Source organism: Leuciscus leuciscus (assembly GCF_965113295.1).
Source record: "Leuciscus leuciscus genome assembly, chromosome: 13".
Lineage (NCBI taxonomy): Eukaryota > Metazoa > Chordata > Actinopteri > Cypriniformes > Leuciscidae > Leuciscus > Leuciscus leuciscus.
Window position 1 is genome coordinate 26445968 of NC_138737.1, and position 27970 is coordinate 26473937.

The 27970-nt window shown below is 41.0% G+C and overlaps 1 protein-coding gene across 1 annotated transcript; it reads left to right on the top strand.

Moving 5' to 3' along the window:
* The first annotated feature begins 306 nt into the window (after nucleotides 1-306).
* prlhr2a (prolactin releasing hormone receptor 2a) lies at nucleotides 307-27970 on the top strand. Its single transcript, XM_082187772.1, has 3 exons — nucleotides 307-435; nucleotides 16221-16713; nucleotides 26437-27970. The coding sequence occupies exons 2-3, from the start codon at nucleotides 16244-16246 to the stop codon at nucleotides 27077-27079; spliced, it is 1113 nt and encodes a 370-aa protein (XP_082043898.1). The 5' UTR covers nucleotides 307-435; nucleotides 16221-16243; the 3' UTR covers nucleotides 27080-27970.

A 27970-nucleotide genomic window follows, 5' to 3' on the forward strand; every position in this document is an offset into this window, starting at 1 on the left:
TGGAGTACTGCAAACCATGCAGAGTTTTAAATATTTTTTCTCTTCACTTATCCTTTTCTGTGTTGAAAAACATTTTCATCTGTTGTTCAGGTTTCTGTCATTTAGAAAGTCTGACTGGCCAGAGCGAGTTAAAGCTGGAGAATAAATGTTAGCCAGCCCCTAACTGACTGATATAAATGAGAAGTGAGACACGTGCAGAATTGAAAAGTGGAAGAATAAAATCTCTCTAGAATGAACCATATTCTAATTGGACTCAAAGGGCGCTTGAAACACACACACACACACACGACCCCGCCTCTCCAGCGGAAACATAACTCTCACGCTCTCACTCGGGTCTAGGTAGCGTATCTGAGGATAAACGAGCGCGCGCGAGTCCGCACTTTGAGAATCTGCGTCCACGAGGAAAACAACTAAACCGCATCTCTGTTGCAAAAGGTGAGGCGTCTTTTTATTTATCGTCTTTCAGTTTCTTCATGCATTTGTCAAGAGCCTGTACCCTGGATATACTGAGTTAAATTAAGGCTAAGTGGTAAAAAGGTTAAAATAGTCAACATTTGAGGACGCACAAAACCAAAGCATAAAAAAGTAATAGTTTAACTAGACGTAGCCTACAGTTTAAAATATAAAACATTAATTTATAAATATAATAGGCTATCAGTAGGCTATAGCCTATTAATAATAATTAGCCTATGTCATGTATTTCAGAAGTCAAGTAGCCTATTGCAGTCTCATCACATGACATCGTATTAAGTAATGACAAGATTTTAATAGAATGAATTAACGGATAGTTCAAGTTAGAAATTAAATTGATTCATTGCTTTTTCTGACGAGTAAGTAGCTATGGCTCACGCACATTTTTGGTCATTTAGTCTGCAATCTACAGTTATTCTGCTATTAATGGAATAGAACATGCATTTATTGTTGGTCTGTTAACTCCTCCGTTCATGAATCTCTCCTCGTTGTTTTGATTAACCTTTTGTGAATGTGAACCAGCAAGATGAGGGGAAGTCCGACTCATTTCTGCAAATCGGTTCTTTTGAAGAGCTAATTTCAAAGAACCGGTTAAAATAATCGATTCGGTGGTTATTTTTTTTCACGTGGCACTGGCATATGATTAAATATCCTAAACGTTCCAATAAAGCAATATGTCACATTATTACTGTTTATTACTTTTAACATATTACCAGCTTTACTAACGTTTTGGGATGTATTTTGAGTATAAATCTATAAGTAGGCTACTAATAGAAAAATATGTACTGAAACAAATATGAGAAAGATGGCTCTCTGTTCAGTCGAATGATTCAGTACGCATAACACATTTAGTTTAGACTGCATTTGCGAACTGGTTCAACAACAACAATAAAAAAAATAAAAAAATGAAGAAAAAAAAATCAATGAAAAAGAACAATTCATTCAGTAGTTTACATCACTGTAACTCAAGTGTGTGTGGGTGTGTGGAGAGAGGGCAGGGATGCTTGAGTGAGATAATAAACTGCTAAATGAAATTCCTTCACAACCAAAGTTGTGAGCTTCACACCTGGCGAGGCAGATATTGCGGATTTACGACTTGGATGAAAGCTTTTTGAGGGCAGCTGGATCGAAGGGAAGTTGAAGTGATCAAGCAAAATGCTAGAAAATCGACAGCTGAATTAAGGTACTTGTAGAGAGATCAATCTTTTCTGTTTTATTCCTTCTTCTCTAGGATATAAGCAATCTGTTTTAAGGCATGCCTGCTTGTAGATATCACCATGTTGATGAGCTTGATTAGTCTAAATCATTACTCGTTACTTTTTTTCAAAAGTAATAACTTATTACGCCCTGCCAACAGTAACTTGTTATAATACTTTTCTGTTACACCCCACAAAATCAGTAATTGCGTCCTTTCTGTTTTCTCCTCTTTGTGAATGTCAGGGTATAATTACATGTTTACTTCGTAGTTCGTATATTTCTTTAGACAGTAATTATCATTTCTATTCTTTTTCCACTAAATTATGTGATTCTGATGAACATTAGTGGCTCCTCAGTGTTCTGACTCAGTGAACAATGATTTGCTGCAGATACATTACTCAGATGCATACTTACTCAAATGCACTTGATTATTGACATTGTCTTCCCTGGATGACAAAAAAATCCCATGTAAGAATAAGTTGGGTATAATATATCTGTTACGAACCGCTCTGAGACACGAGGGTAGAGGATCCAAATGCAGCTTTATTTGAGGGCAATCCAGAGGCGTAATCCAATGTACAGGCAAGGGTCATACACAGATTGGCAGTCCAAACAAAGAAACAAACAAACAAAACAGGCAGGGACCAGAGGCAAGAGAGTAATCCAGGGAACAGGGAAATATCCAAAAACCAAGAGACAAGGAAACCAAGAGAATGCTCAGAAATGCACTGTAAGGCCTGGTTCACACCGGACGCATAAGCGACGCGGACGCGGACGCGGAAGCGGCGCGGAACGGAGGCCGCTTCCTTTCGGCGCCCATGTTAACCTATGGTGTCGTTCACACCCATAGAGTTCACACCAGACGCGGAGCGCCGCGGCCGGCCCGCGCCGTGAAGCGCCAGTTTCGGCGTCTGGTCTATTTTTTTGCGCGAGCCGCGAGTGATCCGCGTCAATTCCGGCAGGAAGTCACACCAAGAAACACGAGACAATCCGGTCAATTGTCAAAATATAAGCAATTTTCAAATTAAAATACCGCGAGTGACAAATGCGAACACACAAACAAACAGGGAAACAGCGAGAGAGAGAGGCAGGCAGGAGTTGATAAGTGAAAATGGATGATGATCTGTGGAAATAAAGAAAACGTAACTAAATTTTAAATGATATCTGTGGGATAAAAGCAGGAAAAAAATGTGAGCCTGACGCCAGGAGGAAAAGTGTGTAATTTAGCCTATGTAAAAGTATATGATTCAAGAACAACAGTAAACAGTAGGCCTACTTAGTATTTAAAAAGAAATATCATAATAGAAATATAAATAAGGTTACTTACCCATGATGTAAAAAATAGCTCTGAATAAACACAACTGAGCAGAAGCGCTTGTCGACCTCGCGTGACAGGCGTGGCGCGTGATTTTCCGTTCCGCGCCGCTTCCGCGTCCGGTGTGAACCAGGCGTAACCCCTCATTTACACAGCACACGTCTGCGGCGCATTACGGCTGCGACACGGCTACCGGAGCTGATCGCGCCCATTCTAGTCAATGCTTGTGTTTACACCGGCCGCGACGCGGCGCGTTTCAGAAGCGGCTCTCCGCGCCGCTTCGATAAATATAGGCGCCTAGTCTATTTTTGACGGACGCGCGTCCAAGTCGCACCGGGAATACAAAATAAAAGTAAAAAAAAAACATTGTCAAATTCAAAATAAACACCCTGTGCAAACTCCCAAACGTATTACACACCAATATCCTTGGTAGAAACCATAGACTGTATGGTAGAAACTCAAAAATCAAGAAAAACCACGTCGGACAGGCAAATCACGTGGTCTCGCGCATCCAGTCGCTCCGCTTCTGAAATGCTCCTGGTGTGAGTTGGCACCGCGTGGAGGACGGCATAAAACCTTGCCGCAGATGTGTGCAGTGTAAATGAGGGGTAACACTAAAACAAGACGTCGCAGTGAGTGAATGAATGAACATGGTATAAATAGACTGAGACTAACAGGGTGATATGGGACACAGGTGAATGCAATCAGTGATAATGAGGTACAGGTGACTGTGATGAGTGATCAGAGATGATGAGTCCGGGCAGTGAGTATGGGAAATGTAGTCTGAGAGTGAACGTGAGTGTCTGATGTGGAGTGCCCTCTGGTGGCTCTCAAGGGCACTCCAGCTGGTGACCGTTACAATATCAGGATCAAACGGATGTATACAGGCAAGCCATGTAATGTCAGAATAAAGAATATGCTACAATTTACATTTGACAATAATGTTCATGTGCATGAGTCATAAAGATTACACAAATTAATCTAGGGATGATTGGATTGGTGGTCTTCAAATCAGTAGGGGTTAAGACGACAAAAATAAGGTTGTAACGAGCCATGGATGGCAACTGTAATATTTGTTGATTTGTTATATTACACGTTACTGGGGAATGTAAATTATTACTGTAATGCGTTACTAGTAATGCAAATACTGTCCAGCACTGGACATCACAGACTGCATAATCTTAAGCACATGATTTACACTTTTTTGTGTCAGTAAATAATGGCATTAAATTGTATTTTGATTTTGTAAATCTGATAAATATCTGTCTACCAAACATGTATTCTTGTTCAGAAAAGTGAACATATTGTAAAATCTATGATTTACTTCACTGCTTTGGTTAACAAAATAACTGATTGATTTTAATCTCCCTCCTTCTCAGGCAATTCTGTGAGACTGATTCACAACGAATAGGTATACTGTTGAAATGGAACTGAATGTGTTAAGCTAGACAAAAGATGTCAGAGGCTTTGAGAAGGTCTTTTCTGACACTAGATCAATTGATCAATTTAATTTGCATTTAAAAAGAACAGAATGTTGTTTTGAGGAGGGGAATTGTTGCATGAACAATGCATGCTGTCATATATTTGATCATTGCTCACTCATGCCTTTCATTTGCTATGTCGGTAGGACAAGGTGTCACTTATGAAAGACTTCATCAGGGCTGTGTCTATGGAGCTTAAAGGGTTAGTTCACCCAAAAATGAAAATTCTGTCTGTAATTACTCACCCTCATGTTGTTCCAACCCCATAAGACTTTTGTTCATCTTCGGAACACAAATTAAGATATTTTTGAGGATGAATGAAAGTCTTACGGGGTTGGAACAACATGAGGGTGAGTAATTACTGACATCATTTTCATTTTGGGGTGAACAACCCTTTAAAGGGATGGTTCACATAAAAATGGAAAATCTGTCAAAATCCTTTACTCTCACATAATTTCAAAACATATCAGCTTCTATTTATTTATTTTTTACTGTATAGCTTATTTTACATACACTGAACAAAATTATAAACGCAACACTTTTGTTTTTGCCCCCATTTTTCATGAGCTGAACTCAAAGATCGAAGACTTTTTCTATGTACACAATAGGCCTATTTCTCTCAAATATTGTTCACAAATCTGTCTAAATCTGTGTTAGTGAGCACTTCTCCTTTGCCGAGATAATCCATCCACCTCACAGGTGTGGGATATCAAGATGCTGATTAGGCTGCATGGTTATTGCACAGGTGTGAGCCGCCATCGTGATGCCACGCCCCCACCCTGTCAGACCAGGCAGTTTGTGAAATGGTCACGTAATTTAATCTATTGATTCGGACACGTTTATCTGTTGTTGTTTTTTTTCGTGATGGTCAGCACGGTCATTAACTATGCAACCGTCTACTACAGAATTGCATCAGGCAGCGCATTGTAGTCTCCTTGAGGAAAGATTTAATTCATTCATTGCTATAGACCTTATGCGCCAGAGAAACGAGGGCGGCGCCATCATTAGAATATTGTCTTTTAACTTCCGTTTTGCGGTCGCTCTGTATATTTCTATGGCATTGCTGTCCAGGAGTAATTCGCTTTTGAAGTGGATTTACTTAAAGGTCCAATATGTCATATTTTTTTTACCACAAGAGGGCGCAGTTTCCAACAATAACAAAGGCGAAGCTTGATGACGCTATGAAGGAGGTGACGATGGGAGATGTCGTTTTAATGCATTTTCACCATCTAGCGATGTATCTAAATGGAATTAATGAATCATGAACACGGATGAGGTAATTTATTCGTTTTTGTATTACCTGTAGGCTATGTCTGATCGTATTATTTTATGTCATCATAAATAATGAACTGCATGGAACGTGAAATGTTATGCTATATTATCCCGTTACAACTTACAGCTATTTGTCAAATTATTTGTTGGGTTGTACAGGCATGTGGTGTAATTCATATCTATTAAAATCATCTTTACTGTAACTATTATGTTACTTGTACAATAAAAAAAATTATTGATTTGCTTACCTGTCTATCAATACACTCGCGAGAGCAGAGTCTCTGTCAAGTCCAAGATTGTCGTGCAGCTCTCTCCATCTCGAAAACGCCTGGCCGATATTTATCCTGGTTTTATTCCGCCGTTTGTCACACAGTCTGCATGTATCCGAATATGGACGCTTTCTTTTTGTTGGCACTTCAATACTCGCCAAAGAGTAATCGTGATCCATAACAACGATAACCATACAGTCTATGGCTATAACGCTATAACCACCACTTCCGCATTTGATCATGTGATATTCCGGTGTGGTGGAATATCACATGGTCCACACCGGAAAAAAAGGATAGTGCGGAAATTGCGTCACTGAGAGGCGACATTTCTTTTCCGGGACGGACAGTTATTTAAAATCGGAATTTCTCTGAAATAAAAAAAACTTTGGAGACTTTTGAGATATTGTAAGTACACAACTGGAGGAAATATATCACACTATGCAAGTTATTTTCGGAAATTTTATTACAAAATTGTTACATATTGGACCTTTAATGTAAAGTTAACGAAAGTTATCATGAGGACTGTAATGTTTAAAGCAGATGACTAAACAAATGTCAGTCGACCGGGAAGATTTTAAAACACGCTCATTAATAAACACGCCAAATCGCTGTGAAAATACAGACCGGAAGTCAAAAGACAACGAGCGCAGCGCTGAAAAGGGGCGGGGCTACATAAGGTCTATAGGAGAGGAAGAATTTACTAAACTCGTTAAATCATCTAAATCGACAACATGTTAGACCCTGTACCGACTAAGCTATTGAAAGAGATGCTTTGAGATCATAGATCCTCTTCTTATTATCAAAAACTTTTAAGCTGGCTATGATTAAACCGCTTGCAAAAAAAATTAGAATTAGAGTTACAAATGATTTGCTCTTATCATCCGATAGTGGTTCTATCTCTCTATTAGTGTTACTCGATCTTAGTGCTGCATTTGATACTATTGACCACAATATTCTTTTAAATAGACTTGGAAATGATGTTGGCATTAGTGGAATTGCATTAGCATGGTTTAAATCATACTTATCGGACCGTTGTCAGTTTGTAGCAGTAAATAAAGAGATGTCTTATCGATCACAAGTTCAGTATGGTGTACCACAAGGATCAGTACTAGGACTGTTGTTGTTCACTCTGTACATGCTACCCTTAGGAGTAGTGTTGCTTTCGTCAACGAAAATTATGACGAAATATTGTCGTCAACGAACCTTTATCACCTGACGAAAACGAGACGAGACGCAACGTAAATGCTGGTCATGTGACGATGACTAAAATAAATGTATAATGCAATATCGTTGACGAATAAAAACGAGACTAAATGTGGTTTAACAAAATAAAAACTATGCTAAAATGTCTCTTCATTTTCGTTGACCAAAACGAGACTAGACGAAATGTTATAACGTCACGACGAATGAGAGAGTTGTGCGTGAACCCGTTTATATAGCTACTGTCTATGGCGTGAACCCATAGCTTTGTCGGCTTTAAATTCTGGTTTGCGATCTGGTCACCCGATTATCAGCAAATTTAACAATATTATTCCATTAGTTATTCCATTAAAATGTCTCATTGATATATTTGACACATTCATAATCGTCACCCTCTGGTTACATGAACGCGTCACCACCGCATCAGCACAGAAAACATGGAGTTTATTTTAAAGAATAATCGCACAACCTATTCGATATTCTATAATTAAATAAACTAATCGAATATTCAAAAAACGTGACTCATCCCTGCATGGAATCTCTTTCTTTTCCCAAATCTTCACTCACGTCTCACCCATTTTCTAAGGGGATTATAAATGTTTCTTCATTGGTTCGCTTTTAATAAGGCCTATTATATTCGTATTCTTTACTGTGGTAAAGTAGAAAATGCTGTAGGACAGATAGCCTACATTTGTACTTGCATGTCAAATTCTACAGTTTGTGCTTGTTATAGACATGGTGGCGCGTCAAGTTTAGTTGTAAAGCGCGTTTCACACGCGCGGGTGATTTTTTGTTTCACTTTCTCTGGCAGCGCAATCTCAAACATAGCTTAAATATCTCGCCCTTGTGGAGGATAAAATTCGCTCTTCAGACCATTTTACATCAAGTTGAAAACATGAAGATATCAGAAAAGAGATCGATGGACTCTTTCCTGCTCGTGTCCCACATCCCTCTCAAAGCGCATTGTGGTAGGCTATATCACGCGTCTTTGTGTGGAAATATAAAACGAGTTTTTATTTTTTATTTTTTTAAACAACCCCCCCAACCACCGCTGGTAGTTGGTCCATTACCAACAAACTGCCACCGACACAGCCCTAAATATAATAAGATAACCTTGTTTGAAATACTATATTGACTGGGTTAAATAGAATTGCATTACTAAATAAAATACAATTTTCATTGACTAAAACTAGACTAAAATGTCATCAGTTTTCGTCGACTAAAACTAGACTAAAATGTCATCAGTTTTCGTCGACTAAAACTAGACTAAAATGTCATCAGTTTTCGTCAACTAAAACTAGACTAGACTAAAAAGAGTATGAACGTGACTAAAACTAATAAAAACTAAAACGACAGCTTGACACAAAGACTAGACTAAAACTAAAAGTAAAACAGGCCGCCAAAAACAACACTACTTAGGAGATATCATTAGGAAGCATGGGATTAGTTTTCACTGTTATGCAGATGATACTAAGCTCTATATTTCTTCACGCCCTGACGAAACTTACCAATTCATAAAATTTACGGAATGTATAGCTGATATAAAAAAAACTGGATGACTAGTAATTTACTACTACTTAATTCTGAAAAAACAGAGATTCTAATTATTGGACAAAAAACGTCCTCACGTAATAACCTAGAATACTGTCTAACACTTGATGGCTGCTCTGTCAAGTCTTCACCTGGGTGTGCTCTTTGATACCAATCTTTCATTTGAAAGTCACGTGTCTAGTATCTGTAAAACCGCATTTTTCCATCTTAAAAATATATCTAAATTACGTCATATGCTCTCAATGACAAATGCGGAACAATTAGTTAATGCGCTCATGACATCAAGGCTAGATTATTGTAATGCTATTATGGGTGGTTGCCCTGCACGGTTAATAATTAAACTACAGCTGGTCCAAAATGCAGCAGTTCTTAAAAGAACCAGGAAGTATGACCATATTAGCCCGGTTCTGTCAACACTGCATTGGCTCCTTATTAAACATCGTATACATTTTAAAACATTGCTGATTACTTACAAAGCACTAAATGTTTAGCTCCTCAGTACTTGAGCGAGCTCTTAAAGGAGAAGTTCACTTTTGAAAAAACTTTTGCTGATAATTTACTCACCCCCATGTCATCCAAGATGTCCATGTCTTTCTTTCTTCAGTCGAAAAGAAATTAAGGTTTTTGATGAAAACATTCCAGGATTTTTCCACATATTATGGATTCCATTGGGACCCAAACGGTTCAAGGTCCAAATGACAGTTTCATTGCCGCTTCAAAGGGCTTTAAACGATACCAGACGATGAATAAGGGTCTTATCTAGCGAAACGATCGGTCATTTCAAAAATAAAATAAAAAGTTGACGTTTTATAAGCACAAATGTTCGCCTTGCTCTGTTCTGTGATGCGCGTTCGTGACGTCACGTAATACGCAATTACGTTGAAAAGGTCAAGTTTGATGTGTTTACAAATGTGCGGAAGGAGGACCATATAAACATTTTCAAATGTATTTGTGTCAGTTTATCGTTTAAAATGCCCATTTCGTGTGCGCATCCTGAGTGTTTTAATATTAAAAAGCCAAAAAGAACATTTTCTTCAATTTTTCAAGCGTGACCTTTTCAACGTAATTGCGTATTACGTGACGTCACGAACGCGCATCACAGAACAGAGCAAGCCGAACATTTGTGCTTATAAAACGTCAACTTTTTATTTTATTTTTGAAATGACCGATCGTTTCGCTAGATAAGACCCTTGTTCATCGTCTGGTATCGTTTAAAGCCCTTTGAAGCGGCAATGAAACTGTCATTTGGACCTTGAACCGTTTGGGTCCCAATGGAATCCATAATATGTGAAAAAATCCTGGAATGTTTTCATCAAAAACCTTAATTTCTTTTCGACTGAAGAAAGAAAGACATGGACATCTTGGATGACATGGGGGTGAGTAAATTATCAGCAAAAGTTTTTTTAAAAGTGAACTTCTCCTTTAACGCATTATAGTCCTTCACGTCTATTGCAATCTCAAAATTCCAGCCAGTTGATAATCAAAATCGACTTTAGCACCAAAACTTTGGAACAGTCTTCCTAACATTGTCCAGGAAGCAGACACACTCTGTCAGTTCAAATCTAGACTCAAAACACATATCTTTGGCCTAGTATACACATAACACAGCCGGAACTGGGAACACTTCCCATAAATCCTGATGTACTTGTTACATCATAAGACGGGTCGCGTCTATGTTAATATTAGTCTCTCTGTTTATCCTGAGGTTTACCGCAGTCCGCCGGATTCATGACGACAACGCGTCCTGAAGTGTCAACTAGGCTCTCCCCTGTGAAGGCCTCCTTCCCTTCCCTTCCCTTTTCCTCTGTACAGATTAAACGTTGTCGTTTTATCTGTAAAGAGTCACCACGTGGCTACGCGGATGCAATAAATAATTCTGTATAATACATTTTTAAGGCCAGACAAGTAGTTTGTTGAGAGTTGATTTGTAAAAAAGGACTACACGCCTGCGCACATATATATTTAAACGCGCATACCTATGGACTGAACACATGATGCGCATGTGCGCAACATCTGTGTTTGCGCAGAGGTTGGTAGGTTTGCGCAAAGATAATTGAATTTAAATTTAAATTCTTAAATTTAAAGTTGGTAGAGGCTATTCTAGATGTGCTAGATGCTATTTAGTGCAAATAGATGATCATATTGTAGGTCTATTAAGTACCTGTTATACACTTTATTTACATTTTTAAACATTTTCTTCATTTTTATTTAAAATTAAATGCCTCTCCGAACTGATAAGAGATGGGTATAGGGAGGAAAAAAGGGATTGGGAAAGTGCTCCCTTTCACTTTCCTGCTCTTATTTGTGTTTTATGTGTTGTTATGCAGGTCTTACTATATTTGAATCTGGTTGGTCTGTAAAGCACTTTGGTCAGCCTAGTGGCTGTTGTAAATGTGCTATACAAATATAGTGAACTTGAACATGAAAAGGGAGACTCGAACTCAGGTCGTTTGCGTCAAAAGCTAAATCTGCTGTTCTTACTCTGCATGCCACTCTCTCCCTTTACCAGACCATTTTTTTTATTTTGTCTGCCCAAACCAGATAGCCTATGGTAGGAAGATTTTGATATATACTGTATATATATATATATATATATATATATATATATATATATATATATATATATATATATAAAATCTCCATAATAATCACACTAAGCCGGTTAAATAGACAGCTCTAATAGTTACACATGCACACGCAAATCGACTTTCTCCTGCCGCAGTCTGCTGTACTTTCTACAAGTCCTGATTTACCGATATCTCGTCCAATCAGCGTTCAGTATTCCATTCGCCTCATATACCTACCTTTTCCGTTTTGTCTGACTTGTCGTTGTGTTTTCTGACTTGCTATTTTGTTTTTAGTCTTTCCATTGCATTTATAATTTGTTGTTTTGTTTTTTGGATTTGTTATTTTGTTTTCGGAATTGTGATTTGAAATAAAAAAGGCACTCACATGAGGTGTAATATTTAAATGGGTCCTTTTATGATTTTCCACTTTTTTAACTTTAGTTGGTCTGTAATGTTGCTGGCTGAGCATAAAAAAAGATCTGCAAGGTTACAAAGCTCAAAGTACATTCTAAAGGGAGATATTTTATTTAACAGAATCTACAATGCAAACCCTTTTCAAGAACTACATTGAACGACTCATTTTGGACTACAATGCGTCTTTTCCGGGCTTTATGAAGTCATAATGTTACTCATTTAAATAATCCCCGCCCCCGGAATACACAAAAAAAGAGGACGAGGCCTGGTTGAGGTGCATTAGAGAAGACCGTGGTGTCGCTAAGTCAAAGAGATGCTGTTTTTTCCACAATGTTTTCAAAACGTATTTGTTTGACCTTCCTAAGGCTGACGAATTTAGAGACAATTTATTACCATTGTCAGGGTCTGAATCGGGCTTGAATTGGTTTGAAATTGACAACATTCTTAATATTTACACTAGAGAAGAACTTGCATTATGGAGGGGCAGGACATTTCCCGAACACGTGCTGCTAATCACAACACACTGGACCAGCTAACCAATCACAGCACATTTCATATATACTGAAGGAGGGGCTTCAGAGAAATCATATAATAGGATCTATATTCTATAATAGGATGGGGCTATAACAATAAAAGTCACAATGACCCACTGCCACTAAAACATGAAGGCATCACACCCTGATGGGAAGCTCTCAGTAGTGAGATTTTATAACATTTTAATGTTATATCCCTATTTTAATAAAGATTTTAATAGGACCTTGGATTTCTAGTTTCATAGCCTCCCTCAAACGAGCACCTAACAACCTTGAAGAGAACAGCTTCTTGGACAGAATTTTTTATTGGAGTTTTGATATTTTCTGTCTGCATAATTAGGAACATAATAATGATAGTAATGTTTTAGAGGAAATGTTTTGTGCTGCATTGCTCGCCACAGTTATGTTGTAATGTTTTTTGTTGTTGTTGTTGTTGTTGTTTTTTGGGGTATGCTGGAGGCTGAGAATAACACACACCTCACATGCCTGCCTATTTAATCATAATATAGATATCAAGAGCTGTTTTAGGTTGGGTGCAATTCAAGCAAACATTATTGCAAGTTTCAATGTATTATAATTAGACCTGGGATATATAGCTTAAAAAATGGGGGGGGGGGAATTCACAAATATTTTAACAAGAATCAATACGTCTTGATAGGTCTAAAATAGCTTTCTTGGAGGGCCACAGCTCTGCACAGTTTAGCTCCAACCAGCTCCAACTCACACCTGTTTGGAAGTTTCTAGTAATCCTGAAGACCTGAAGAAGCTTGATCAGGTGTGCTTGATTATGGTTGGAGGGGTGGTGGTGGCGCAATGGATAAGACACATGCCTTTGGTGTGAGAGACCTGGGTTCGAATCCACTGTGAGACACCAATGTGTCCCTGAGCAAGACACTTAACCCCTAGTTGCTCCAGAGGCGTGCGACCTCTGACATATAGCAATTGTAAGTCGCTTTGGATAAAAGCGTCAGCTAAATGAATAAATGTAAATGTAAATGTAAATGTAAATGGAGCAAAACTGTGTCCCTCCAGGATTTGAGTTTGAGACCACTACTTTAGAGTGTGTGTGTGTGTGTGTGTGTGTGTGTGTGTGTGTGTGTGTGTGTGTGTGTGTGTGTGTGTGTGTGTGTGTGTGTGTGTGTGTGTGTGTTGTGTGTTTGTGTGTTTGTGTTTTTCATTCAGAGAAACAATTTGGACAAAATAGTATATGGAAGCTTGTTTTCACTTATAAAAAAAATGTCAAGTCAAATGTATTTGGTGTTTTTCACAATACAAGTTTAAAGCAGCTTTACAGAGAATCATGATGTTAATGTTTATAATCATAATATCTTTATGCCATAGAGTCACATTTAGCAGATTAGAGCAATAATATAGTTTATAGCAGGGGTTCTCAACTCTAGCCCTTGAGCTCCACTTTTCTTCTGAGTCCAACCCTAATCAAACACACCTGAACAAATTAATCAAGGTCTTCAGGATTAGAAAGGGCTAAGGGCCTTTTTACACCTGGGACCTGATAAAAATGTTCGTACGCAAATTTCCATGCACATATTGGGGTTTATTAAAAAGAAACTAGGCGTAAGTATGTGCGCACCATACGGACACTCCATGCGAATGCACTCTTTTATTTTATTCAAATAATTTAAGTAAACAGAATGATTTTAAACTCTGTTTTCATTTTTGATATACACATTTAGATTAAATATGGCACTCTTATTAATTGAGTTATGTCATAACAAATCTCTGTAGATTGGTATGGTAATGAATATGCAGCTACGCTGCTGCTGCAGAGCAAGTACAGAGACTTGCTACTGCCAATACAATCACAGACATTGGCTACGTTTACATGCACATCTTTTGTTTCAATTGGACTGAATTCATTCTGATTGATGAATCCGAACGTTGTGTTTACATGTGATGTGCTTCACAAGCCTCATCGGAATAGATTTTTTTACATGCGCACACTGCACGAATATACAGAGTTTCCTGCTGTTTGAGAATAATAACTATTCTCCTACATTGGTTCTTTATTTGTTTTAATCAGGAGACTTAAAGGCACACTATGCAAGATTTGTACCTTAATATAACAGCTTTGAAGTCATTTAGATGGTAAACGAACTAGTAGTAGGGCGAATCATCCCAATAGCAAAGCAGAGGGGGACGCCGCTGGCAAAACCAGCAATGCAGGTTTGAGAGGTGGCGCCCCGCCAAATCTCGCGAGAATCACGACTTGCTTTACGGCACGACGTCACATACATCAACATATGAAGCAGCCTCTATGGAAGAAACTAGCTCACATTTCAGACGTGAATCATGGCAGAGTCGACGAAGAAAACGCGGTCAGAAGAGTCAAGGAAAAGAAAATGAGAAACTGAAAAAAAATAAAACTTATTATTATACTATTACCATCATCAGTAGTTCATCTTCGATAGCACAACATATACAATTATGCAGTAGCCTAATATTTGTATGAAATCGTGAAACGTTACCTGGTCAGTAGACATCTTCGGAGTCTATCTGTGCCTGTTCAATGGCCGACGCTTCCATCCTACTGAACATACAGGGGGGAGGGGATCAGGCCGTGAGTGCAGAGACGGCTCTGCGTGAGTGGTATTTACGACAGTACCGTTAAATACATGTACTCCACAGCGACTCTACAGCGAAATGCAAAAGGAAAAAAGAAAAGAATCATGAGGAAAAGAATGCAGTGACTGAAAAGAGCTCTTGCCATTGTTATAACGTCACGTTAAAATACCAAGTGTTACGTTAGTCTCATGTCATTCTTAAATAAAACATGAAAGAAAACTGATAGCTCATTGAGTCAAACTAATGGATAAGCTTTATTTGTCGGGCAACCTTATGATGTGAAATGATTCGTTTCAGTCTTTTTGAATGGAAGTTCCCCAAACTGGAAGTGCCACCCATAATTCAAAACGCAGTAAGCTCGTCAGGAATAAGGTGGATAAAAGCTATATCCTAAATATTCAATATATCATCCAGTGAGGGCTTGTTAATTTATTCCTCATCTAACTCTACCAGTCGACACCCTTATCATTGAATGTGAAGTTTAAATAAGTTGTCTCAGACATTTAGCTCCTCATTCTGTTTAAAATTACTTGCTGAAATTGATCACATGGGTATTTCTGAATACGTGTCAAATTAAAAAATTCCTTCTGCAAAAAGCCCTGATTGAAGACAACAATGACAAGATACGCATTTAAGCCAGTAATGAATTAGGCAGTATCTACTGCTCTTGTAACAATTTAATGATTGGTAAAGAGAGTGAGAAAAAAAGAAAAGAAAAGAAAACACAGTCATTGCTTTGCAGTAGCTTGTTACAGGAAATACCAATGAGCATTTATGCTTAATCAGTGAACCATTTACTCACTTAATTAGAGGGTGTTAGTGAATGAGGTTTATTTGCATTTCAATGGCAAGCACCCACTGAAATGGCAAGGCTCACGTGTGTTTGCAGCCGAGACACATTTGAGTCAAATCATGCTGGCTTTCATTAGTGCCTTTAGGAGTTTCTATTTACTGCTGTATGAGTAACCTGTATGAGTTTATTTAATTTGTATGAGTAACCTGACTTCCGAAGAAAGTCAAGGTTGTGTTGAAGGGACACATTCTATTTCACATTCGATCTTTCTATTCGGAAAATGGTTCTGTATTGAGAACAGGAACTTTCAGTGCTCATTAAAGTTTGAAAAACTTTATAACACTTCGTTATTTGAGCCAACTAAACTTTCATGACAAACTAGCACCTATATGTTTGGCACCACACGCCCCCACAGGACATAGGCCTACTCAAGTGGCTCACTTCCTCTTCACGGCCATTTCAGCCCATCTGTTACTGGTTTGAATTTTAGCTCAAGAGTTGATTTATGAAGAAAGCTAACCAAAATGTACAGTATCTCTTTCCTTATTAATATTCCAAAACCCCCACCTTTCAGGTCTCTGAAAGCAGTATTCCAGGATGGATGGCAGTGGTGGTGAATGGCTCAGCACTCCCGTGCCCTCGTCTTGCTTGGAAAACGTCACAATGGAAAATTCCAGCACGGGGCAAATCTACGAAGTCGTGCTGCAGTCGACGAACACGACCAAGCGCAATCCGCAGTTTGTTGGCGTGGAGCTCCTTCAGTCTTTTAAACCTCTCATCATCCCATGCTATGCTCTTGTGGTCCTGGTGGGAGTTTTCGGGAACTATCTGCTGCTTTACGTCATCTGCCACACCAAAAAAATGCACAACGTGACCAACTTCTTCATCGGTAACCTGGCATTTTCCGACATGCTGATGTGTGCCACCTGTGTGCCCTTTACCCTGGCATATGCTTTTAATCCTCGCGGGTGGGTTTTTGGAAGATTCATGTGCTACCTGGTGTTTCTCATTCAGCCTGTGACGGTGTATGTGTCAGTATTCACATTGACAGCCATTGGAGTGGATAGGTGAGCATTGCATCTGAGTGTTGTGTCTCTTGACAGTGTGACTAATGCATTATTGCATCAATGTCAACTAGCATTCTGGGGATTTTTTTAGTGCATGTTTATGTAACTGACTGATTTGACTGATTAATTGCATAAGCTATACTGTTCAAAGCTCAAAACATTTTTAATGTTTTAAAAAAATTATCTTATAATACCGCATTTACTTAAGCAAAATACAGTGCACGAATGTTGTGAAATATTACAATTTAAAAAATAACTTTTCTATTTTATAATATTTTAAAATGCAATTTTTCCTGTGATGGAAGCTGAATTTCTAACAGCCATTACTATTCTGTGATAATAAGCCTCATCAAGTGTTTATTTAATTTTTTTTACAGTATATAAAATCCAAAAGTGTTTGTAGTACATAAACTAATCATAAAATTGTCATTAGGAAAATATAGGAAATATTATAATTAATTATTAATTATAATTATAGAACACAAATTATTGGTTATTATTCAGCAGTGTATTTGATTTCTCAGCCAGTTAAAAGCAAGAGACAAGAAAAAAATAAACCTGTCAATTAATCAAAAGTCAGAAAAAAATCATTACACTCACTTCTGAAATAATGGCTATGCCCTTGTTATCATTATCATGATATGCCATGTTGTCATTATCATGTAACCTATCATCATCAGTTGCGTTGCTTTCACTAGCATTCACAAATCCTCTCCCGTGACTTTATGGGATCGTAGTGTCCATCGTATGCACACTTCAGAATCTCACCAGAAATAGTAGGTCATCTGAGTACTTTTTGAATACTCTTTAATGGGTACTGTGAATTCAAACATACTTCTTTTGTCACATATTGTTTTTCGCCTACTATATAGTAGGGAAGTTTGCTTGGCTATTTGAGACCCTGGACCACAAAACCAGTCACATGGGTACATTTTCTGAAATTGAGATGTGTACATCATCTGGAAGCTGAATAAATAAGCTTTCCATTGATGTATGGTTTGTTAGGATTGGACAATATTTGGTCGAGATTCAACTATTTGAAAATCTGGAAGGTGCAAAAAAATCTAAACATTGAGAAAATCACCTTTAAAGTTGTCCATTTATGTTCGCGATTGAGCTTTACTTAATATCCTAATGATTTGTGGCATAAAAGAAAAATCGATAATTTTGACCCGTACAATGTATTGTTGGCTATTGCCACAAATATACCCGTGCTACTTGTGACTGGTTTTGTGATCCAGGGTCACATTTATACTAACTCCACTAACTATTGTCTGATTGAGTTAGACAAAGTTACAAAGGAAATTGTAACTATTGTCTGATTGAGTTCAAACTATTGTCTGATTGAGTTAGACAAAGTTACAAAAGAAATCTCACTCATAACAGAATCAGTGTTGTGGAGAGTAAGGCAGGTGCCACAAACGGATGCCAGTTTTGAAAAGAAAATTAAACTAATTTAGTTGAACTTAACAATAAACGTCAAATCTTTTTATTTGGACACGATACCCTTCTATGTATGTCATCTTTTATTTTAATGTGTAACATTGTCTGAGAGACGCGATTGTCAGCTGTTGCCAGTCATGATTAAAGAGTAGCACGCAGCTTAAGTTACTGCCTGTTGATCACGCTAAGGCAGCGTTTGTGGATGAGTCATGTTCTCACTGTGGGAACATGACCATCGCAACATTGCGGTCAAGACTCAGTGATCTCTCTCGATGGAGAGTCCCCTCATCCACACCCCGATCTACTGTCTCCTCTGGAGGTCGTACTTCGGCTGGTGGCCAGGGTGACCTGAGGGTGACGGTGTGGACTGATATGCCAACGCATTCTCATCCTAGGGCGTCATATACTGACGCTTTTGACATTTCGTCTACATCCAACGCACATGGCACCCTTTAGCGTCAATATGACACGCACAGAGCTATGTTCGGTTATGGTTAGGTTTAGGTCTGGGGTAGGGTTAGGGTTAGACCGCTAGGAGGCGCCTTCTGGCCCATATCTATCTGCGTCTCATATTGACGCTAAAGGGTGCCATGTGCGTTGGATGTAGACGAAATGTCAAAAGCGTCAGTATATGACGCCTTGGGATGAGATCGGGCTGGATATGCCGACGATACGTCCTCGGCCCACATGCCCCTCTCAAGAGTTGCAACCCGTGAGCGCTCAGACTGAGTGCGGTGGTCCCTCGTCTCTTTCGAACGCGTTCCAGATGATGATGCCATGTCCATCGCAGCATCACAAGGTGGGCAGGAGTCCTCGGGAAGTGATGATTCAGCTGTGCTGCCGCCTTCGGGCACGCCAGCATTGCCAGAGTCAGACCCCGAGCTGACGGCCATGCTTTCCCGGGCCGCCGTGAGCATTGGGTTAGAGTGGAACCCTCCACCCTGTCCTCAGCGCTCTCCAGCCCCGGGCCCCGCTAAACGCCAGGCTAAGTGGGGCTCCTGAGATGGGCCGCTCAGGGATTACTGTCAGTTCTTTACAGGAGGTGGTAGCAGGACCACTCCTTCCCCCATTGGAGGGCCGGGGGAGAATCTTTTGTTCTCCACTCCCCGCTGCTCACACCCAAGTGAGCAGCACCCTAATGTGGTTAAAGAAAGAACTGACACCCCCATCCCTGAGCACACAGAGTTCTCGGACGATAGTGTGCGCCACCCACGGGCCTCGCCACTCTCGTCCCCCTCTGTCACCAGACCCCTGGCAGAGCAGACCCCCGCGGAATGCTGGTCCTTCCCTGGTCTCCTCTGTCAGTAAGATGCTAATGACTGTGCCCCCACACCGTGACGATATGCCACCCACATCCGGGCCGGTCATTCCGCTTCGCTGCACCACCGAGGGGACGTCTGTGGTTCGCATGACCCCGCTGGCACAGTTCTTGGGAGCCTGGCTAGAGCTTCCCAACCTGTCCCGCTGGGTCGCCCGAACCATCAGGCTCAGCTATGCGATTCAGTTTGCACGGTCTCCTCCCTGCTTCAGGGGAGTCTGCTTCACTATGGTCGGTGGCAATGCCCCTATCATGAGAGTGGAGGTTGCCACCCTACTGGCGAAGGGTGCAATTGAGACTGTCCCTCCAGCCGAAATGAGGTCCGGGTTCTACAGCCCCTACTTCATTGTCCCGAAGAAATCCGGTGGGTTACAGCCAATCCTGAACCTGCGCGTCTTGATCCGCTCCCTTCACAGGCTGCCGTTCAAGATGCTCACGGCCAAACGCATTTTTGAATGTGTGCGGCCAAAGGATTGGTTTGCAGCGATCGACCTGAAGGACGCCTATTTCCATGTCTCCATTCTACCTCGACACAGACTGTTCCTACGGTTTGCTTTCGAGGGGTGGGCATACCAGTATGCGCTTCTCCCATTCGGTCTAGCCCTGTCTCCTCGCGTCTTCACGAAGGTCGTCGAGGCAGCCCTTGTTCCTCTACAGGAACACGGGGTTCGCATCCTGAACTATCTTGACGACTGCCTGATTCTAGCTCACTCTCGAGACCAGGTTTGCGAACACAGGGACCTAGTGGTCCAGCACCTAGCTCGTCTGGGCCTTCGGGTCAACTGGGAGAAGAGCAAACTTTTCCCCGTGCAGAGGATCCCTTTTCTCGGTATGGAAATCGACTCGGTCGCCATGTGCGCACAGCTTATGAGCGAGAGCGCGCAGTCACTGCTGACTTGCCTCCGTCAATTCGAGGGCAAGAGTGCGGTTCCACTGAAACTATTTTAGAGGCTCCTGAGGCATATGGCATCCGCAGCCACAGCAACGCCGCTCGGATTGCTTCATATAAGACCACTTTAGCACTGGCTTCGCGATCGAGTCCAGAGGTGGGCATGGCAACACGGCACGCTCCGAGTACCAGTGACTCCGGCCTGCCATCAGACCTTCACCCCATGGACGAACCTCAGCTTTCTACGGGCCGGAATGCCCTTAGATCGAGTTTCCAGGCATGTTGTTGTATCGACAGATGCCTCCACCACGGGCTGGGGCGCCATGTGCAATGGACATGCTGCCGCGGGCTCCTGGACAGGAACCCAGCGCCTTTGGCATGTCAATTGCCTCGAGTTGTTGGCTGTACGTCTTGCCCTGCACCGCTTCCATGCATTGCTCAAGGGTCAGCACATACTAGTCCGATCAGACAATACCGTGACAGTAGCGTACATCAACCGACAAGGTGGTCTACGCTCCCGCCGTATGTCACAACTCGCCCGTCACCTCCTCCTATGGAGTCAGAAGCATCTGAGGTCTCTTCGAGCCATTTATATTCCGGGAGACCTGAACTGTGCAGCCTACGAGCTCTCACGGGTTCGGCCTCTTCCCGGAGAATGGAGACTCCATCCCCGCTCGGTTCAGCTGATTTGGGATCAGTTCGGGGACGCGCAGGTAGACCTGTTTGCCTCCCACGACTCGTCCCACTGCAACCTGTTCTATTCCCTGACCGAGGGCACGCAGATGCACTGGCGCACAGCTGGCTGCGGGGCACACGCAAGTATGCGTTTCCCCCAGTGAGCCTTCTAGCACAGACCCTGTGCAAGATCAGGGAGGATGAGGAGCAGGGCATTTTGGTTGCGCCACACTGGCCCACCCCAACCTGGTTCTCCGAACTTGTACTCCTTGTGACAGCACCTCCCTGGCCAAGGGAAAGACCTTCTTTATCAGGGATGGGGCAACCTATGGCACCCTCGTCCCGATCTCTGGAACCTCCACATGTGGCTCCTGGACGGGGCGAGGAAGGTTTGAGTACCCTACCACCAGCGGTGGTGGCTACCATCACTTCCGCTAGAGCATCGTCCACGAGACATGCCTATGCATTGAAGTGGAACCTCTTCATCAACTGATGTTCTTCTCACCGAGAAGACCCCTGGAGATGCCCAATCAGTGTCGTGCTTTCCTTCCTGCAAGATGGGTTGGAGCGAAGGCTGTCTCCCTCTACCCTGAAAGTGTATGTTGCTGCTATCTCCGCACATCATGACGCAGTCGATGGTAAGTCCGTTGGAAAGCACGACCTGATCATCAGGTTCCTGAGAGGAGCGAGGAGACTAAATCCTCCTCGCCCTCCTCTCGTTCCCTCTTGGGACCTCTCAGTGGTGCTAACTGCCCTGCAGAGTGCTCCGTTTGAGCCTCTGCAATCAGTGGAGCTTAAGTTCCTGTCAATTTGCGAGATTCTACAATCTCCGAGTGGAGCCAGTTTCTACTCATGTACTCGCTTCAACCATCCGGTACTAGATTCTACTCAGGTGTCCTTGCTTGCTCGCCATTCCTCTCCATGGAGGGGATACGTGCGATATTCTCCTCAGGTGACCCTGATAAGCCCTGAGTTCCTCCAGCACTGTTGACGTCAGCGCCAAAGTTATGTCACTGGCAGCTTTCGCGCTTGGCTAGGTGCCTCCATGTGCATGGTTCTCCCTCTGGGCGACCCCCACATGTGTATTTCCACTGTAAGCCTCTCTGAGCATGTGTCTTTCCCTCGGCAAGCCACCTTGCCACCCCTGGGGTTGAATTATTCCACCTGCGGCTGGACACCCCAGTGATTTTCCATATGCAGCCCCCTCTGGGTCATTTGTGTATTCCCTAAGTCCCCCCCCCCCCTTCGAGCAGGCAATAATTGCATATTTCCACTGAGAAATGCTTCCCAGTGTACCTTGGTATTCCTGTGATAAGTAGGAGTCCTTCGTCCGTGCCAGTCTCACGACAGGGAGCTCAGACTTACGCATGGCACTGGAAGACAGCCGAGAGGTGGCGTGATTAGACTGGGAACCCCATTTCGTCGTCGCTGACGTAACTCGTAGTGACCACGAAAGGGAACGTCTCCCTGCCACTTCCGCTGTACTGCTGGAAACGACTGAGTTCAGTCTCGGCTCCTCAGCGAGAAAACATACTGCGCTATGCCAGCATACTTCCTTATATACCCACGAGGTGGGGCGGAGTTACGCATGCAAAATCCGCAGACCCAAGGCATTTCCATTGCCATTGGCTCATTTTCTAAATCTCGTAGGTGATAGGCTTTCTATGCGAAACCCCATTTCGTCGTCACTGACGTAACTTTTCCGTTCCCTACTCACGGCACGAGGGTTACATACGTAACAGAGACGTTTTGTTTCACCCAAACCTTTAATTTAATCCCCCCAAAAATAGACTTTAGTTGTAATTAAGATTTTAAGGTTTTTCTAATTCTAATGCTCTTTAATGTGATTTGTTTGGATTGTATTCTTGCAGATCTGCAATAAAATAAGGTGATCAGACTCTGAAGTACTGCGCATACACATACAGTATGGCTTGCACGCTCCCCTTTAAATCATGAAATATTATGACACCATTTTTCTTTGTTTCACAATACCCAATTAACCCAATTTTAAACTGAGTTTGGTGTCTTTAGAAGTAACTATGCTGAATTTCACAAAAATAAATCGCAACAATCCTGTGCTATGGGCACATACATTGATACAGGGTGCAGCAGAAGTTTTTATGCTATTTGAAGTGTGATAAAGGCCTATAGTGACATATTATGCAAATACATAGAAAGCTAGAAGGCTAAAGTAATATCAAAGTATTGCCAAATGTGAAATACCAAGGACACCTAAGATAAACCAGGACTTATTTTCCCCATTTCTGAAAATATATAGAGGATCTTCTCTTTTTAACTGTGTGACTTCGTAAAGCCCTTAACCTTCCTGCTTAGTCAGTGATGGGTGATGGTACTGCACATTAACCACAGAACATGAAAAATTGGTGGATTGTAGTATAATAGGTGCATTAAGAATCCATTTACCTTACAGTGAAGGCTTTTTGCGCAGACAAGGCTGTCACCTCCTGTACGTGGTCTGGTGGTTCATCTTCTGTGCATTTACACGTAGTGAAACCCACATGAATACTGTCTTTGAAAGCCCTTGATTGCAGACCCATTAAACCAGGTTGGATTGGCCGGGGGAAAGGAAATGTCTGTCCATTGAAGAGCTAACACATTGCAACATGTCTTCTTAAGCAAGACATGGAACAGGTCCATGCTCACCTTGAAGCAAATAAAGAGTTCATTTTAGAGGTCTTGTTTTTATCCAGTTTCTAACAGCCCACTGAATTTAGAGGTCTTGTTTTGATCAAGTTCCTTACAGCCCACTGAATGTCTCTACAAAATCAACATGCTAAATCTCACATTTGGTTCAGCTTGTTACGTTGTCTTTATATCTTAACACAAACCTCTAAAACGCAAATATCATTAAAAATTATTCTAAGAATTTATATTTCTGATACTTACAGCAAAAACTGTGTTTTTACCAGTGTTGCGGAGTAGTGTCACAACTAATAGGCTACTAAAGCTTGAATTGACATTAAATAGTTGAATTGTGGAAAATACAAAAGTAAAGTATAATTCATTTTCATTTTCAGCAAGGCAATATATGATATAATCCTAACTAATCAAATACTCAATACTAAACTGACTTGCCATGTAAAGGGCTGGTTCACACACAGTAGGCTAGCGTCTTTCTATGGCACTTGTGTTTGATGTAAACATGCACCAGTAGACAGACGTCTTGTTTGAATGTCTTTTCAGCGCTCGCGCATGATCGTCACATTTTTAAAATGCCATGTCAAGTTAAACAAAATGTAACTTTTAAAAGATCCATACAATGCTGCGTTTTTAGTCATTCCGCTGCGTTGGGTGATAGATATCATCATTGGCATTTTTGGAGATCGACTCTTAATTTTCGCACCACTGTTGAATTGAATAAGAGTCCGACCCTTTTTAGGACTCGATTCCCAATGCGCCCGGTTAAAGGAATAGATTATTTATGGAATTGAATCTCAGCTCTAATGTGCTCTATGAGTCATACCATATTGCCTGAAATAAACATGCCTTTTCATAAAAAGTTAAAATGATCTGATATTGTAAAAGGTATTGCAATATCAGATAACCTTGAATTTTGACACACAGTCAAGGTCTGCAATGAAACAGTTCTGATAGCAGACAGGCCTATAAAAAATTCAAATTTATTCCTTTACGGTGAATGTCCAAGCAAAGAAAGAGGCAAGCTTTGTTTCTGAAAGCCCTTATTAAAATGCTGTCAATTTTATAATCTTATGTAAATCCAGCAGCTATAATCACAATGAAAGCATCCAAACTGCATATTTAACAAATATAAAGCAACTGCAAGGCTTCAAATGGGTAAACTATGGCCCTGTCCCAAATGGCGCACTTCATGCGGACTTTCGGTCTCGTGGACTTGAATTGCGCGTGCTCGCTGAGTCTACGAGTCCGTAGGGCGTCCCATTCAGCATTTTACCGCTCTGAAGTGTGCTCAGCAGCGCCCCCTTTGTACCCTTGAAGCGGTCTTCCACGAAGCCCGCATAGAAGCAGGCTCCACGCACTTTAACTACCCAGGAATCCTTGCGAAAGGCCAATCAGACAACAGATGGGAGGAGATTTCACTCACGGATAATTGTTGACATGGCTGAGAAGAAAATATTATGTTTTTTATGACCTAAATGTAAATTTTATCAGTTGCTACCTACAGTTTATACAAACATTATGGTCATCGAGCAGTGGTTGATGTCTCTAACATAATAATAGCGCGTTTAATAATACGATCGCATTATGATTCATTAAATAAATAGAACGAATGGCAGGGCTTTACTGAGTCATATGTAAACATAGTATGAATATTGAAACCTGTAAATTGAAAAAAATTATGTTTAAATTATGTTTTAAAATTGTAATCTTAGTTCAAATGGAACATTATGTATTATTATGTACAACTGTATACATCATTTAAATAAGCATGATATATCTATTGTCTAATGCCCAGGTGATATGCACAATATCAAAATATAGAACTGTAAAATTAGGCTGTGTAGTTGACATGGACATAAGACGTCGGAGCGCAAAAATGTGATTTCTCCTTTCCAACAACAACCAGGCCGTTATTTCCGGCGTGCCGATCGAGTCTGTCCCAAAAATACCTCTCAATGCGCCCTCGTGGACTCGCGCCAAGGGCCCTATAGGTCTGCACTACATGACGTCACCAAAGTGTGGACTCTGAGGAAGTCCACAAGTCCGGAGTGTGCCATTTGGGACAGGGCCTATATGATTTACAAACTAAATCTAGCATAAGCTCTTGTGTTACGAGATTTTCGGTTTCCGTGAATTTTGGTTTGGGATTAATACGATTATTTATGTTTATGTACAATAAGGCTGCATTTATTGGGCCTAGTTCATGCAGGTTTAATTTAGTTGTTACAGGCAGTGACACATTCAGTAAATAATAACTAATAAAAGATCCAGTTTAAAAGCATCGCAAGCTAAGAAGAAGAATGAACTGTATTCAACGTAGATGGATCATGGATGACTACACACTGCACATGCATACTAATGAAAACATTAAAAACTGCTATGAAAAGTTAAACAGTCTGTGTTTAGGCATAATTCAGTAACCTGTGCTTGCTTTTCTGTTAAAATTAACAGTGGTTTGTGAATGTAGATGCTTTAATAACAAATACTTTATCCAAAGCATTTATGCTGGGATGACATTATGCTAGGTGACACGCAACTGAAAGATCTGTCAGATCTGCGCAGGTCTGTAGTTTATCCACATCTCGGACGGCATGAGGGTGAGTGATGAGAGAATTCGGGTGGAATCCCAAATTAAAAAATGTGCTCATGATAGAAGAGGTGTTGAACTATTGCATGAGATACAGATACGAGAACACTGCCATAACTCATTGCCTTAAACTGTCAATTTAACTTCCAGATACTACGCTACAGTTCATCCACTGAAGAAGCGCATATCAGTTCTGGCCTGCACATACCTTCTCTCTGGGATCTGGATTCTGTCATGTGGTCTGGTAGCTCCTGCTGTGGCCCACACATACCACGTGGAGTTCAAGGATGAAGGTTTCACCATCTGCGAGGAGTTCTGGATGGGTCAGGAGAGAGAGCGACTAGCCTACGCTTACAGCACGCTCTTCATCACCTACGTTCTTCCACTGTCCGCTCTTTGCATCTCCTACTTGTGCATTTCGGTGAAGCTTCGCAATTGTGTGGTGCCGGGTCATCGTACCCAGAGCCAGGCGGAGGCCCAGCAGGCTCGGAAGCGCAAGACGTTTCGTCTGGTGTCCTTGGTCGTCGCTGCTTTTGGGATCTGCTGGCTGCCAATAAGCGTCTTCAATGTTCTTCGGGATATTGATATAGATTTGATCGACAAGCGATACTTCCTGTTGATCCAGCTGTTGTGTCACTTGTGTGGAATGAGTTCATCTTGCTGTAACCCGTTTTTATACGCATGGCTGCATGACCGTTTCAGGGCGGAATTGCGGAAGATGTTTACCTGTCATAGACGGATAGGCATCGGGATTCCTGCTAACAACTGTGCCATCGCCAGCGTGGTTCTCTGACAGAAAATTAGCAGGTTGAGTTAGTTCAAAGACCAGCAAGGCTAGCAAAACATTGGGTTGCAAGCTTCTGGAATGGAGAAAGTGTTCACATCGTCCCCTGCCAAGTTCCTCCATGTGCATCATGTTCAAGATGGACACAGATGGTCATTCTTGGAAGTGCATACCATGTCTGCTGGTAAGAAAGCTGTTGGATTAAGCCACAAGATTTCACCATACTGTCTGTGATTTGGATATGGATAACCTAAAAGGAAACAGGCTTTGGATGTTGGTCTCATCACAGAGAATGGTTTCTAAAAATCTGCAACAGAAACATTGAACTTCTGACACCCAATTTAAAAAAAAAGTGAATGAAGTACAGATTATGAAGTAACGCCTTTCAGATGGTTGGAATAATGTCACTGCATATGTTTATAGGAGTTGTTATTGAAAGTATATTTACATCAAAACGGTTTTTTTTGGTTTGTTTTTTTCAGCCACAGATAAAATATTTAAAAAGGACACATGGACTAGAGAGCTATTCAATATTTAAACTCTTTACTAATTAATTGTTTTCCTAACTTTTGAGCCTTTTATGTTTTGTTTTTTTGTGCTTATAAAGTATGCAAAAATACACTTGTTGTCTTTGTATGCAAAGCAAACTTGGTCTGGGCAAAGAAAAAGTTATTTTAATTTTGCAGGAAAATAATATGACTCTATTGATGTTGTAATGTAATTAAAATAATCCAATATCTTCACTGTCCAGAAGCAAACAAGGAACAAAACTAACAGTTCAGAGAGGAATGTGCCAAAATGTATCAGGCCAGTCTCACTTGTGATTTTAACTGTACAATTTTGAATAAATTCATGTTATGTGCAATGTTGCATCAATAAACAATGTCTGGACTGGAGGTT